The 16,486-nt window shown below is 41.0% G+C and overlaps 1 protein-coding gene across 1 annotated transcript in view; it reads right to left on the reverse strand.

Annotated features, from left to right (window-relative positions):
* GABRG3 (gamma-aminobutyric acid type A receptor subunit gamma3) overlaps positions 1 to 2,290 on the reverse strand; it is a 599,057-nt gene extending 596,767 nt beyond the window's left edge. Inside the window, exon 1 of the mRNA XM_047766855.1 lies at positions 2,082 to 2,290. Coding sequence (XP_047622811.1) covers positions 2,082 to 2,134 — 53 coding nt within the window. The 5' untranslated portion in view covers positions 2,135 to 2,290. The remainder of the gene's footprint in view (positions 1 to 2,081) is intronic.
* Between the last annotated feature and the right edge of the window lie 14,196 nt (positions 2,291 to 16,486).

The following is a 16,486-nucleotide window of genomic DNA, read 5'->3' on the forward strand; positions in this document are numbered from 1 at the left end:
TCACATGGGGCGCAACTGTCAGTACCTTCTCCAGGGCTCTTCCACACCAGGAAGGCATTCCAGAGTGCAAATGAGCACCCTCTCAGAATTAATAACAGTTTTGAAAGAGGATGCCTGACATTGGATTGCTTTACATGTCTATAAAACCTATTCAGAGACATGAGAGCAAAGATGCTTTCAAAGGAGAGGCATACAGCAATAAAATTAGTTTAAAATTGGGTTTTTTTTTTTTCAATTGGTATGTCAAGGCCATGGAACCAACCCTGACATAGAACATATTAAATTTGTTACATCTGCCTTGTTGAGATGGAAGGATGAGGAATCCCCAGAGACTGTATGTGTATTTGGGAACCCTTAGACACTTGAGCGTTTCAAGTTAGACACCCAAACATCTTCCTACTAAGCACATAAAGTAATAAGGACCATGAGCAGTTTTCCTTCTCCCATGTTAGGTATCTAGAGATCTACACAGCCGACTGTCCAACTCTGAACTGCAGGTCATTTCATCCAGTCGCAGTGGGAAAGCCAATGAGACGTAATCTCAGATCTGGATATGACCTGGGACCTCTGTGTTGTGCCTGGTGTTGTCTGCTTCTAAACAGATATTCAACCAGGCAGGAGCAACCTCAGAGAGCACAATTCCATTTCCCTTCTCAGCTGGCTCCTTAGGAAGATCCAAAGAGCGTGCTATCTGGTTAGGATTGCTGCCATGAGTCTCTGGTGAGTCTGCTGTCCCCCACCTCACCCCCGACATAAAACCTGCCTTTCTCACTCTCAGCAATTAGGAAAGACCTGCAGTGTAAGGTGGGGAGGGCCAGGACTTCCTTCCTCAGGGCTTCTAAAGGTAGAGAGTGAGAAGCCATTTACATTCATGTCTTGTAGGACTTGTTAATGCACCTTCCTAGTTCCTGGGTACTTCACAAATATGAATGACCTCCTGGTACTGCCTGCTGATACCTGCAGGGTTTATGGCACACAGGAAGGCTTGCCAGCTCTCTAGCTCCCAGATCTAAGAAATGAAGACCTGTCAAAAGAGAAGTGTTCTGGGGGTACGAGTACCCTGAGATTCTTGGGGTGGTGAGGCTAGGCAGGAAGAAGAGAGCTGCTCTTATTTTCAAACTACAGGACAGTCTGCAGGTTCTGGGCCAGAGATCTAGCCCCAGATAGAATTAAAGGGATCAAACCCAGACGTTCCAGTTATGTGACAGCAACAGGATTTAACCCTTCTGGTCCCACTATCCTTCCCTCTTCATGAGCCATTTTCATCTCTTCCTGGAGCATTTCTGAGCTCCCATTAGCTGGCTGATGTCCCAGGAAGAAGGTTAAGGGTATTCACGGTGAGGTAATTTCTTACAGTTACTACCAAGAAATCTTATTACCAGTGTCAACATGCTCCTTCTACAGGGGTAGGTTTGTGCATGCTCCTGTGTGTGAATGGGGTGCACATGTGTACTGTGCGTGTGTTTTCAGGACCTGGAGAGGGAAATCCTCTCTGAAAAGCAGGGCACTCAGCTGCCCACCTGGTCCCAGTCCTCTTCTACTGCCTCCAGCCCAGCGACTCCTCACCAGACCGGTTTAAACTGGGCAGCTAGGAAATCATGACTCCTGGGTCCTGGGAAATTTCAGTGATGGAAATGATACAGAATGTCGCTCAATGTGTGTGTGTGTGTGCACGCGCGCACGCGCCTGCCCCTGGAACACTTGGGGGAGGGGTAGAGGTAGATAAGGAGGTAGACACCGGCTTTCCCCTATACTACTGGTTTTCAAAATCCCTTAAAACCACCAGATCCTAAAAGCTTCAGGGGAAGAGCCATTAATCTGAGTCCCCATATTTCAGGCTGCAGAGAAGGCTGCAGCCGCCCAGCCAGGAGAGGCAGATGGCCTTGTCCCGGGGAGATGGGACAGGTAAGGTGCCAGCCGACTTCCCCTCTTCTCCTTGCCTGGCCGCCGGCGGGCTGTGCCACAAACCGGCCGACGGACAGAGGGGCGCTCCGGGGACCCGGGGCCAGCCGACAGCGCCCCCCGCCGCCCTCCCTCCAGGCTTGGAGGCTCCGGGGATGCGGAGCCCCGGCGCCACTTACCGCGCGTGCAAGCCCGAGAACAGGCAGAGGAGCAGCAGCAGCTTCGGGGCCATGGTGCCGCGGAGCGTGGGGCGCTGGGTCCGAGGCCTGGGGCCGGGCGGCGCTTCCTCCGGAGCGCGGGCCTCGCCTCCGCCGGCTCTCCCCGCCCTCGCTGCCTCTGGTGTCGCCGCCTGCGGCGGGACAGGTGTGGGCTCCGGCGGCCAGCCGCGCCTCCGACGGCCGCCGGGTCTGCGCGCGGCTCCGCGGGGCTCACGCGGGACGCCCGGGCCCCCTCGGCGCGCCGCCCCCGCCGGCGCACTAGCGCCGGGTCCTCGCAACTGGGTGGCGGGAGCTGGTGGGCGCTGGCGGTCCCTGGCCCGGAAGCCCCGTGGCAGCCCACCCGCCGCGCGCCGGTGCGGGGCGGTGGGCTCTGCGCGGGCTGTGCGGTAGCCGCGCGCTCCAAGGTGGGGGCAGGGAGGCGGCCGCTCCTCGGGCAGCGCCTCCGTGGCGGCCCCGGCGGGGAGGAGTTTCCCCAATTACACGCTTGACAATGCGCGAGGCGAGGAAAGCGAGGTCTGAATGGACTCGGAGTTTGAGGCTGGGAAAGGGGCGGGGCTCGGCGAGGGCGGAGAAGCTCCGGGATCCCGCCGGGAACCTGCAGAAGGGTCCCAGAATTGGCACCCCGCGGTCCAGAGAGAGCCCCCGAGCCAGACGGGATGCGTTCCTTCCCGCTTTTCAGCAAGACGTCGCGGTTCTCCGCGCTCCCTGTCCTCCTAGAGCGTCCCCACCTAGGCGCCCTGGCGAAGGAGCTAAACAGCCTGCAGCCCTCCCATCGCGCACGTCGCACTCATTGAACCCCTTCCGTACACTGCTGAGATTCAGCGTGGAAAAGTGGCGAGCCTGGGAGTATTTGGGGAAAAGCTCCCCCGATGTGTACCTTTCACACACAAATAAAGACTATTCCATAGCAATAAACAGCAGTGGTGAAAAAGAATGTTGAATGTAGGAGACAATGACCCTAAGTAAAAGAGCAAAAAATGTTCTGTTTGAACTATGAAGGGCTCTTCAACATATTTTCAAAGACTCAAAGGCTGTGAAAATTGCATTTATATTTTCATTCGTAATAATCAGAGTGTTAGTTTTTTACCATGTAGATATTACAACATCAGCATACCTTAGAATACATCCACTAAGAAGCTGGCTTTTCTATTGGGAAAAAAATGGTTCTTAGGAAGTAGTTTTTTCTTTAAACTACTGTTCATAGAATTATAAAATGATGTGATGTTTCTTGAATATTGTCAAGCCGCATTGTTCATAGAATATCTTCAAGGGTCAGTTGAAAATTGCCTGCTGTTCTTTCCTTATTTGTGGCTTCACCAGCATGAACATGGTCACGAAGTAGAGTGAAGTTGTTGGTAATGGAGATATATATACACACACACACATATATTTTAAGCAGTGGAGCTGTGGCTTCCTTTGCATTGCCATCTTCCTGCCTCTCTCTTCCGCTACATGGCCTTGAACTTTCTCCAGCTCACCTCTTCCCAGCTCCTTCTGGCATCCTCTGCCTTCCACATCTCTTACTCAAATCCTCACACTAGGAAGCCTCCCAACATCATTGCTTTACCACTTCTAGAACATGTAACACTTCTTCCAGCTTCAGGGGGATATAAGCCTTTATAATACTCTAATCTTTTATTTACTCTATCCTACAATGCAATTAAGCACTTTAAGAATTAGATGATGACTTATCATTTGTTAATTGCTTATAGAAATATGTCAAGTCCATAGAGAACAGACTTGTGGTTGCCAAGGGGAATGGGGAGGGAGTGGGATGGGCTGAGAGATTGGGGTTAGTGGATGCAAACTATTACATTTAGAATAGATAAACAATGAGTTCCTGCTGTATAGTGCAAGAAAGTATATCCAGTCTCTTGGGATAGACCATGATGTAAGATAATATAAGAAAGAGAATGTATATATATGTATGACTGGTCACTTTGCTGTATAGCAGAAATTGGCACAACATTGTAAATCAACCATATTTTAATAAAAAAAATGTTAACCCCTCCCTCCCAAAAAGAAAAGAAAAAGAAGAGGAACCTGGAGTTCCCTGGTGGCTCAGCACATTAAGGATCTGCTGTTGTCACTGCAGTGACTCGTGTTGCTGCTGTGGCTCAGGGTCAGTCCCTGGTCCAAGAACTATTGCATGTTGCCAGTGCAGCCAAAAAAAAAAAAAGCCAAAAACAAACTAACAAAAGAGCAAGTGTAACTACAGTATGTTTATGTTCTTAATAGCGGGGGAGGGGGGGGGACTCAAAATGACAGACAATAAAATGTTAACAATGGAAAAAAAAAAAGGATACATTTCAAGTGTCCACAAGCTTCTTATGTGTGCTGTGAGAAAACTGCATGTATAAATAAACACTTTTCTATGCCTCAATTTTAAACACAGTAGTAGGAACTTAGGTAACATAACAGTCAGACATGGATAACATAATAGGGGCCCAGGGGTTAATGTGGAGGCTTTATATAAATGAGCTCTCTCACAATACTAGTCCCATTTCAGTGATAGAGAAACCGCACAGAGAAGGTAAGTCATTTCCCTAAGATCACACAGCTAGGAGATTGAAGACTGGGAGTTAAAACCCAGGCAGCAGGCTCCAACATCTCTTCATCACTATGTCATACTGCCTTTCAGATGAATAGGAGCTCAGTAAACCTTTGTTTGGTTCTTTCATCAAAGTTTTAGACTCCTTGCTGTATTTATTATTTAACATGAGTACAAATGCTTACAAGTTGTTTATAATACAAGCAGCCAGATACTTGAATGTTGTTGTAAAATATCAGTATAATGAGAAGTGCCCAGTGAAGTTTTTACAGTAGAAACAGTGGAAAAGAAAACGTGATGCTCTTTTTGCATTCCTGTGTTGGTTATTCTTTTCCTTTCTTGCATATTTTCAGTCTGTTGTCATGAATGGATGTAACTTGATTTCTTCTAGCTCTTGGCTCCCTTTATTATACCTAGTGGGTCAGTTTGGTAGACTTGAACGTTTTACCATAGAAAGCCCCCCTTTCCATGGTGCTGCCTGGGACATGATTTCCTCCCCACCCCTGCTTTTTTTAAGCAAAATGAGTTGAGGAAGAACAAATTTAAAGCAAGCTTTCTGGGCATAAGTGTGAAAGCAAACTAGAAGGTCAAGAATCTAGAATCTTCAAAGGAAAATCTTTCTGTCTTTGATTTTCCTGCCTTGCTCAGCTTGACTGGCGTAGAAAGTGGGGGCAGATAGTGAAAGGGGGAGGGCGGCAGGATGCTTTACGGAGCATGCGCAGTGCTCATTCTCCGTTTTCCTTTTGATTCCAACCCCCGCCCCCCAATTCCTCTGTCTGCAGCACTGAGGAAGCTGACAATTCGGTTCCACTTGGGCGCGAGGGTTTTGCATTCCATTCCCCTAGTTCGCAAGAAAAGGGAAATTAAAAGTAACAAAAGGGATAAGGGTTGGAGCCTATGCAATTCCACGTGCTCCGCGAACATCCTCCAGCGATGCAGATGCATGCTGTTTGTTTCCAGTCTTGGCATCAAATCCGGACTCAAGGTTTCTGGGGAAGACCCGGGCTGGCTGCTACGTCTGGCAGGAGGCGGGAAGGAGCCAGAGAAGGCAGTGAGACTGGCTGCCTTGGCTGGGGATCCTCTTGAGGCTTCTCCAAGAAATACCTCTCAGAATTCCTTGCCTGGCCTCGGTTCACCTCATGCTATTGAAGCAGAGAGAGATGTGGTGCTGCATGTAACAAGACCACTGCATCAGCTGATCTTATTCTTTATTGCCTCTGGGTTTTCCGTTTGAATAAAATCTCTCCCACCTTCAAACTTATACTTTTGAATTGTATTAAGATGTTTCATGGTTGAAAAATGCTTTCCCTTCTCAACTTTTAAAGATTTATATTACCAAGGGATAATACACATACAACAAAATGCACCATCTTCAAAGTACGGCTTAATGAACTTGATGATTGTATATACCATATGTATAAGAATGACATGTGCCTATCTTCCAGATTAGGATAGAGAACATTTTCCGGGTGCCTGCTCACAGGCGCTGGGCTACCTTCACTATCAACACGCACCCTGGTAACCACTATTCCACATTCAACCCAAGAGACCAGTTTTGCCTGCTCCTGAATCTCACATTGAATCCTGTACTTTGTTCTGTTTAACCTCCGGCTCTCTCATCCAACATAATGTCTTCCAGATGTATCTATGTTGTGGCACGTAGCAGGCTTTTGTTACTTCTTATTCTGCACAGAGTATTTCACTCTAGTATTCAGCAGAGCACACGCTATTTAGCTAACATCTTTTTGCAGGCCTACATGATATTTTCTCTTGGTTATCCGACTAAAAATGGAATTTTTAGATCACAGGGAAGGCATATGTTTAGTGATAATAAATATTACTAAAGAGATTTCCAAGACAGCTATATCAATTACTACCCTTTGGCTGTGTATAAATTCCATATGTAGCCATGAAATGCGCCCCGGAGTTCCTGTTGTGGCTCAGCCGGTTAAGGACCTGATGTCTCTGTGAGGATTCGGGTTGGATCACTGGCCTCCCTCAGTGGGTTAAGGATCTGGCTTTGCTGCAAGCTGCAAAGCCAGATCACAAATGCCACACAGATCCAGTGTTGCCATGGCCTTGGTGTAGGCCACACCTGAAGCTCCAGTTTGGCCCCTGGATGGGGAATTTCCATATGCTGCAAGTACAGCTGTAAAAGAAAAAAAAAAATGCCTTGACTTTTTTTTTTTTAATTCTAGCCATTGTGATATTTCGTTCTGGTTTCAGTTTCATTGAGCTCCTTTCAAATTTTTACCAGCCATGGAAATATCTTCTTTTATGAAGTATCATTCAGATCTTTTCCTCATTTTTAAACTGGGCTGTTTGTCTTTTTGTTTACAGAAGCTCCTTGTATTCTTGGTATGAGCCCCTCAATGTGTGATGACTTTCTTCTCTCAGTCAATGGTTTGCTTTGCATTCTGCAAGTTGTGTTTTTTTCTTAACATTATTGCTTTGTGTCCTATTTAACAAATCACTGCAAACCCAGAAGTTATAAAGATAGTCTATGCTGTAGAAGAAAGCTACTTTTAGGTCTAGGTTTCATTTCTAATTAATTTTAGTATATGATTTTATGAATGAATATTTACTTACTTCCAAACCAATAACAAATTGACCTAGCATGATTTATTTAAAACACCATCTCTTTACCACTCAATTTGTATAAATCAGGTGACCATATATGAATGCATTTTTTTTTTGAGCTCTGTTTTCTTGATCTGTTTGTCTGTACCTGCATCATTATCTACTTTTTTTCATACTTAGACAGTAGGGGCCTCTTGAAGCTAATACCTGACTCCTTTTAGGTGTTAGCCCATCCTTACTTTCTTACACAAGAAGTTTTTTCCAGGCTCACTCATAATTTCCTTTTCTTAGCCCTTGAATCCACAAAATTCTCCCTGGTTTCTTTTAACTGGGAGCAACATTTAGAAAAGAATTGTTTAAAAATGTCATTGCTTCAAACTAAGAGGTGAGAAATAATATCTCAACGTAGTTCTAACCTGCATCTTTCTTGTTATAAATAATACTGAGCATTTTTAAATGTTTATGGCCATTTTATATTTTAGCAAGTTATCCATGCCCTTTGCATATTTTTCTATAAGATTTCTTCATATCTTGTCCTCGAATTTTAAGAATATCTTTTGTCTGTGGGATATATTGCAAATAATTTCTTCCCTCTTGTCATTTTTCATTTGATTTGCTTGTACTTTTCTCATATTGCAAATTTTTAAAAAATTTTGTAGTCAAATATATTTTACTACATCTCGATTTAAATGCATAGTTGGAAAACTTCCCCCTATACTCAAGTTATAAAATAATTCACTCATGATTTATTCTGACCATTTTTTTTTGCATTTATATCTCTGATCCATTTAGAATATATTCTTGTATACTCTGTGAGGTATGAAGCATTCAGACATTTCATAATTGATTATCCAGATCTTCCCAGACCACTTACTCCAAAGTTCAACTTTGTCTTACTGATTTGAAATACCATTATCATATACCACACTTCTATATGTACCTAGATCTGTTTTGAATTTTTATTCAACCCCAGTAGCTTTTTTTACTACTAATATGCTCATATCACCATCGTAATTATAAAGACTTTGTACTACATGTTACTATCTGTTTGGGCTAGTGATAGCTCTTAGTCTTCTTATTCAGTATTTTTATTTTCACATATTTTCACATTTATCTTTCCAAGTTAACTTTATCTCAACTTGTAGAGCCCCAGGGAAAAAATTTTTTTTCATGTTTTAATGGAGTTCTATTACATGGATAAATTAAATTAAGGAGAATTGACATCCTTATGATGTTGGGTTACCCTTTACAATAAGAAGAGATAATTTTTCTATTTGTTCATGAATACTTCAGATAGGGTTTTCATATTTCCTCTTTAATTTATTTGTAAGAATTTTACCTTTTTTATTTCTAAAGTAAATGCTGTTTTCTCTTCCACAATGTCATCTAATTAATGCATAGAAATACTTCAGATACTTTTATATTATTTTTCTATTTTGCTTGCTTTCTGAGTTCTTTTGAAGTCTGAGTTAATTGATCATTGATTCTCTAGTGCTTTTCCATTGTATTATCACATTATCTGCAAATAGAGATCGATTTACTTCAATGTGCCCTGTTTTTATGCCTCTAGGAGTTTTCATTTGTCTAATTACAGTAGCTAATGCTTTAAGTATGATGATAAAGAGAGAAAGTATTGGAGAAAATTTCTTATTCCAAATCACAGAGGAAATGTCTAGGGTCTCTTAATGGGAGTGAGAAAGAAAGAAGGAGGAGGAAAGAGATACCCATAAATATTTATTTTTGAGGTTTTTAATAAAACAGGAATGAGTGTTAAAATTTGTCAGATTTGTAGCACCAATGGAATTAAATGATTTTCTCCATAAATGATTAATTATATTAATTATATAATTATATTATTGAATTTCCTAATATTCTTACAGTTGAAAATAAACTTGGAAGTTTTCCATCACTTTCTATGTTTTGAAGCAATTTAATTGAATTGGGATTATACTGTCTCTCAAAATTTAGTAGCATTCCCCTGGGAAGACATCTCGTCCCTTTGTGTGTGTGTGTGTGTGTGTGTGTAGAAGTTTCTTGATAAAGTTCTCTTTTCTCTTCCTTAGAAAACTGACCTCTTTAACTTTCTATCTCTAATGGAGTCAGTTTCAGTAAACTCTATTTGCCCCAAGAAATGTTCCAATTCATCTGTGTTTCAATGTCATTGGATAAAGGTGTGATAAGTAGTCTTTTATGACTTCTTTTTGTTTTTTTCTGTATAAGTAGTATTGTTTCTTATTTTGTGTATGTTCCTCCTTTTGTCTTAAGCAGCCTATATATTTTGTTTTATTAATCTGCAGAGTTTTGATTCATTAATTAGATCTACTCTATACCCTATAAAATTAAATTCTGCTTTTACCTTTATCTTACTCACCATGAATTTTCATTTGGCTTATTTCATTATTTTACTTCTAGATTTTTGGTGGAAATTTAATTCATTTTTTTTGCATTTTTTCATTTGCGTTGAAATAGGTGTTTAAGAATGTGAATTTTCTTCTGATGTGTGTTAAATGTATCCCATAGATTTTATGCGTAATTTTAAATTAACATTGATTTTTTTTTTGAAAATTTGACAATTTCTACATCTCCCTTCATTTTTGTGCTATTGGAAGAATTTTATATTTCCAATTGGGGGAGAGCTTTTTATTTGTTTTTAATTTCTAGTTTAGTCATCAGAGTGTTATTTATGAAACTTCTACTTTATAGATATACTGATATTTCTTAATATTACTAAGTGATCTAGTATGTGATTAATTGTGTGTCTGGTCCCTGTGTATTTGAGAAGAAAATCTATTCTCATATATGAGCATGTAAAGTCAAGATACATCAGATATCTACCTCATTTTGATATTTGGGTTTTTTCTTTTTAACTTACTTTTTGTTCTCTTGCCTTATTTTGTCCTAATATTGAAATTTTAATGTGTATGTATTTATTTCTGTCTCCTTTCATCTCTTATAATTTCTACATTGTATGGATGATGGCCATACTTTTCAGTATATTTCTGTATATCTTTGCCTTTAATTGTGGCTTGTCATGTTTAATCTTTTCATGCCTGAATGTTACCTTGCCAGATGTCAGGACTCTGCTTTCTTTCGGTTTTCATTTGCCCGGAATATCTTTACTGAGACCTTTACATCTCCGTTTCTTGGATCATTGGGTTTTGGTGTGTGTGTTTTCTGTGTTGCATAGCATTGAGATCTACTTTATGAACCTATGTGAAAATGTGTTTCTTTTGATAGAAGAGGTAAGTCCTTCCCCTTAAGAACTTACTTTGAGGACTTGCCCCAGACTCACTTTGGTACCAGGCCTGAACTTTCTCTACTTATTGTGTCTTTTTTGCTCTTTTTTGTATTTCATGTTTGGAATACAGGGAGTTTGATATTTGTTCTGTTGCTTGTAATTCTTTTTCTTCTCCTCAGCAGTTTGGCTGTTTGTAATGCCCTACTCTGATTTTTCCCTGTCATCTGTGTAATAGTCAAAGGGTTAATTTCACTTTCTCCTTTCTCTCTCCTTCCTCTGCTCATCATCATACAAAGCATACAGAACCATCTGGAAACTAGGCTGCAGCTCTTTTCTTTCATGCAACAGGCTGCAAGGAACTTCCCAGGAGCCCACAGCTGTGGCCAAGAGAAGAAAGTAAGGAAGCAAAAGCTGCCCTTTAGCCACTGAGTCACCTCCCTCTTCTGGAAGGGAGAGGTGGTTGAGGTTTCTGGTGGGATGAATTAAGACTCAAGACTAAAGAGTTGCTATACCAGGGATTCAGGAGGGGACAGAGATGGGAGTGAGGGTGTAGCTATAAAAGGGTTATGAGGGGCCCCAGTGGAGACGGAGTGGTTCTGTGTCTTGATGTATTCATGTCAATGTTTAGGCTGTGATATTGGGCCCAATTCATGGACTTCACAGGTCTTACTATATTACCCTTTTCCTACATCTTTCTTGATAGACTAGTGGGATAGTGTTATTGACTGAACATTTGTGTTCCTCACAAATTTATTTGTGACATACTGAGGTTGCACTGTGATGGCATTAGGAACGGGCCCTCTGGGTAGAGATTAGTTTGAGAGGGCAGAGCCCTTATGATGGGATCAGTGCCCTCAGAGGCTCAGAGGAAGAGACTGTGAAAGCTCGCTTTCTCTCCCCCTGATCTCCACCATGTGAGGATCCAACGGGAAGACCCAGAAGTGAGCCCTCACCAGATGCTGGACCAGCCAGTACCTTGACCTTGGACTTGCCATCCTTCACAACTTTGGGAAATAAATGTTCATTGTTTCAACCACCCACTCTATGGGAATGTGTTATAGTGGCCTAGGAAGACAGCAATGACACCAGCTAGGGAATAATACCTAGAAAAATTTCAGTTCCCAGCTCCTTGACCTTAGACTCTGCTGGTCTAGAGGGTTTAGTTCCAAAGGGAGGAATGTAGCCCTCTGGGGATGTGACAATGATTCCATTAAAAACAAGGATGAAATTGGCAACCAACTATTAGGGCTCCTCAGGCCTCTGAATCAATAGGCAAAAAAAAAAAAAAGTGATGGACTATGCTGGCTAGGGGACTAATCCTGACTACCACAGGAAATTGGATTGCTGCTCCCCAATGGAGGTTAGAAAGAGTATGTCAGGGATACAGGAAATCTCTTAAGGAAGCTGGTAGTATTTTCATGTCCTATGATCAGAACCAATGGAAAACTTTAACAACACAATTTGTTAGAAAGCCACGAGGAGTGAATCTGGGTAAGCCCATCAGGCCAAACACCAAGACCAATTGAAATGCTTGCTGAGAGCCAATTGAATAGGAAATGATTCATGGAAGTAGGTATTTGTAAATAACAGCTATACCCATGTGGCCAGGTTTAAAAATGCAGAGTCTAATAATTATGAATATTTCTTCTTTATTTTGGAATGAATCTGTTTTTTGTGTATCTACAAATATTACTCTTTTCTTCCCTCTATGATCCCCTTTTCTAATATAAAATGTGTTAGTAATAGTTAATTTTATATCTCATCTTTTAAGTTATAAGATATGGCAGGATGAGTGAATAGCACCCAAAACACTTTGTATTCTCTTCTGGGGAAGGCGTTAGTGTGCTTTTTGGTTGTAGCAGGTGCCTTGCATTACGTTAGGCAGAAAGGTAACTTTGTAACTCTCTACTTGGGGATTAAATTTGGGTAAGGAGATGTGTATAGGGGCCAAGTGAACAAGGGGAAGACTGTGGTGGCATTTTGATGTGTCAACTTGCTTAGGCTACTCTCCCCAGTTATTCAACCAAACATGAAATCCAGATGCTGTTGTGGAGGAAGTTGTAGATGTAATTAAGGTCCCTAATCATTGGACAGTAAATTAAGGAGATTTTCCTCCATGCGCCTGGCATTACCAGATGTAAATCGTTAAAAGCAGGATTGAGTCTTTCTGGAGAGAGACAAAAGAGAAAAGAAGAGAAAGAGGAATGATTCCCACTAATGAGCAACAGCTTTGGCCTGTGTCACCAGAGTTCCAGTCTGCTTCTGATGGTCTCCTCCTAATGGCCTACCCTGTAGACTTTGAACTGGCTTCACCATCTCGCACAGTGTGCAAACAATACATACGTGTGTCTATCACATACATATCTATATATTTATTGATCTATATCAATATCACCTATTGGTTTGCTTCTCTGGTTTGCTGCTAAAGAATATGAAATCATGGAGTTCCCCAGTGGCTCAGTAGGTTAAGGATCAGGCTTTGTTACTGCTGTGGCTCAGGTTTGATCCCTGGCCCTGGAAAGTCCACATACCACAGGCATGTCTAAAAAAGAAAAAAGAATATGAAATCATTAACTATTAAACATTTGGTGGTATAGAGGGTTAGTTTCAGTAGCAACTTAAAAGGGTCACAGCAATATTCAACCCACTTCCTCTCACAGGCTGCACTCAGGAATTTAGAAGAGTGTTTCATTTTTTTTTTTTAAATTTAAAGTATAGTTGATTTAAAATGTTGTGCCAATTTATGCTGTACAGCATAGTGACTTAGTCATACATATATATTTATTCTTTCTTTTTATACCATTTTCCATCATGGCCTATTCCAGGAGATTGGATACAGTTCCTTGTGCTATACAATAGGACCTTATTGTTTATTCTAATGTAATAGTTTGCATTTACTAAACCCAAACTCCCAGTCCATCCCATTCCCTTCCTTCCCTACACTTTGGCAACCACAATTCTCTTCTCTATGTCTGTGAGTCTGTTTCTGCTTTGTAGACAGGTTCATTTGTGCCACATTTTAGATTCCACATATAAGTGATATCATATTGTATTTGTTGTTCTCTTTCTCACTTTCTTCACTTAGTTTGATGTCTACTTGCATCCATGTTGTTATAAATGGCATTATCTTGTTCTTTTTATGGCTGAGTAGTAGTATTCCACTGTGTATATACACCACATCTTTTTTTTTTTTTTTTTTGCTTTTTATGGCCACACTTGAGGCATATGGAAGTTCCAAGGCTAGGGGCCAAATCGGAACTGTAGCCTATGCCACAGCCACAGCTATGTGGGATCTGAGCCACATCTGTGACCTTACAGCAACAGCAGCACAGGATCCTTAACCCACTGAGTGAGGCCAGGGGTGGAACCCACATTCTCAGGGATACTAGTCAAGTTCGTTACTGCTGAGCCACAACAGGAACCCCTGTACCACATCTTCTTAATCCATTCATCTGTTGATGGACATTTAGGATGTTTCCATGTCTTGGCTATTGTGAATAGTGTTGGCAATGGACATAGGGGGTATGTATCTCTTTGAATTATGCCTTTCTCTTAGATAGATGCCAGGAGTGGGGTTCCTGGATCATATGGTAGTTCCATATTTAGTTTTCTGAGGCAACATCACTAATTATTAGAGAAATGCAAATCAAAACCACAATGAGGGAGTTCCTATCATGGCACTGAGGAAACGAATCCAACTAGGAGTTCGAATCCAACTAGGAGTTCAATTCCAACTAGGAGTTCCAGTGGGATCCTTAACCTGCTGAGTGAGGCCAGGGATTGAACATTCCTATACGATGAGGTTGCGCGTTTGATCCCTGGCCTCACTCAGTGGGTTAAGAATCCAGCATTGCCATGAGCTGTGGTGTAGGTCACAGACACAGCTCAGGTCTGATGTTGCTGTGACTGTGGCGAGGGTGTGGAGAGAAAGGAAATGCCAACATTGTTGGTGGGAATGTAAATTGGTACAGCCACTAGGTAAAGCAGTGTGGAGGTTTCTCAGAAAACAGAAGCATGTTTTTGAATGACCAGAGCTTTGCATTGACTTTGCCCCTTTCATGCTCAGATACTTAAGTTAGGCTACTTCTCCTAATAAAATCCCTTCTATGTAGTCAGGCTCCATTGGCTCACTCCTATAAACTAAAACTATAGGTAAGAAAACTGCAAAGTATTTCTTTTCCCCTCTATTATTTATCATATGAAGGTTTCAGGATATTTGAGATTTGGCATGGTATTCATTTCTAGTAAAGCACAGAACTTCCAGAATATTATGAGTAGAAATTAACCATTTTAAAATGTCAAGCATTCCCAAGGCCAAGACAGGGTCAGTAGCTAGAGGCAACAAAAAAGTAAAGCCAAGATTTCCTTGCAAATTTCCCACAGCCCACCTTTTGTCATGTGGGTTTAAGAAAAAAATATAAAAAATTCTGACTGAATCTGTTCTTTAAATGGTTTAAAATAGGGATGGGGCACAGTGAAATTTAAAATTAAATCATTTGAAAATGAAGGGCATGATTTTTGAAATACCCCCAATTCAATCTGTAAAAGAGGGGCTGCTGACTCAAAGTTTACATGGTAAGGAAGGTTTCACTCAAGATGCCTGAGGCAGAAGAGTCGGAATTCCCATCCATATAGTGGGTTCCCTGCCAAAAGCAAAAGCAACACAGTACTTAATTTGCTCGAGTCAGTTTTGATTTTTACCTGTTGTCCTGGTGTAGTTATTGTCTTGAGCCCTCCTAAAAATGTCTTGATTTGAACAATAAATTCCTAATTTAGTGCCATTGTGTTTTGAGAACATGCTTTATATGATTTTAATCTCACTAAATGTATTAAAATGTTTTGTTGTATAGAAAATGCTGTATCTTGGAGAAAAGCACAGGTGCATTTGTATACCCTTTGTATACTCTGTCATTGCTGGGTAGACTGTTCATGTCTGTTAAGTCAGGCTGGTTGATAGTGTTGTTCTTATCTTCTAGATCCCTGATGATTTTCTGTCCAATTGTCCTATCAATTATTGAGAATGGAGTATTGATATTTTCAACTCTTATTATTGAGAATCTATTTCTCCTTTCAAATCTGTCAGCTTTTCCCTTCATATATTTTGGGGCTCTGTTTTCAGATGCACATCTGCACATCTGCTTTGAATTGTTCTGTATTCCTGATGAACTGACTGGTTTTTGTTTTTTCTTTCTTTCTTTTTTGGCTGCCCTGGGGCATACGGAGTTCCCAGGCCAGGAATCAGATCTGAGCTATAGTCATGACCTAAACTGCAGCTGCTGTGCCAGGCTGGAGACCAAAACCATGTCCCAGCACCCCCAAGAGGCCACCGATCCAATGTGCCACAGCAGGAACTCCGTGAACTGTTTTATTGCTATAAACTGTCTCTCCTGTCTCTAGTAATATTTTTTATATTATTCCAGCAGTCTTTTAGTTACTGTTTGCATGCATGGTGTATGTTTTTCACCTTTGTACTTTTAACTTATTTGTGTCTTTGAGTCTGAAATCTGTCTCTTATTGGTAGCATATAGTTGGATCTTTTTTTTTTTTTTTTAAGTCTGACAATCTCTACCTTTTGATTGGACTATCAAATACACCTGTAACATAATTATTGATATTGAATTTATATCTCCTGTTTTGCTTTTTGTTTTCTTATATCCTCTCTGTTCCTGTATTACTCATTTTCTGCCCTCTTCTGTGTTAGATATTTTCTAGTACACTGTTTTAATTCCTTTGCTGGATCTTTACTCTTCTGATTTTCTTTGTGGTTGCTCTGGAGATTAAACATGCATCTTTCCTTAAGATAATATAGCTAAAATTGTTACTAATTTATTTTCAATAGCATATAGAAATTTTGTTCCAATATGGTGCTCTGTCTTTATTGTGATATTATTCTATAAATTACTGCTTATAAACTTAACAATATAGTTTTATAATTTCTATTTCCTATAACTACCTTTTAAAATCAGGTAAGAGGAGAAAGAATAAAAAGTATGTTTA

This window comes from Phacochoerus africanus, chromosome 2 (genome assembly GCF_016906955.1).
Source record: "Phacochoerus africanus isolate WHEZ1 chromosome 2, ROS_Pafr_v1, whole genome shotgun sequence".
In the NCBI taxonomy this organism is placed as follows: Eukaryota; Metazoa; Chordata; class Mammalia; order Artiodactyla; family Suidae; genus Phacochoerus; species Phacochoerus africanus.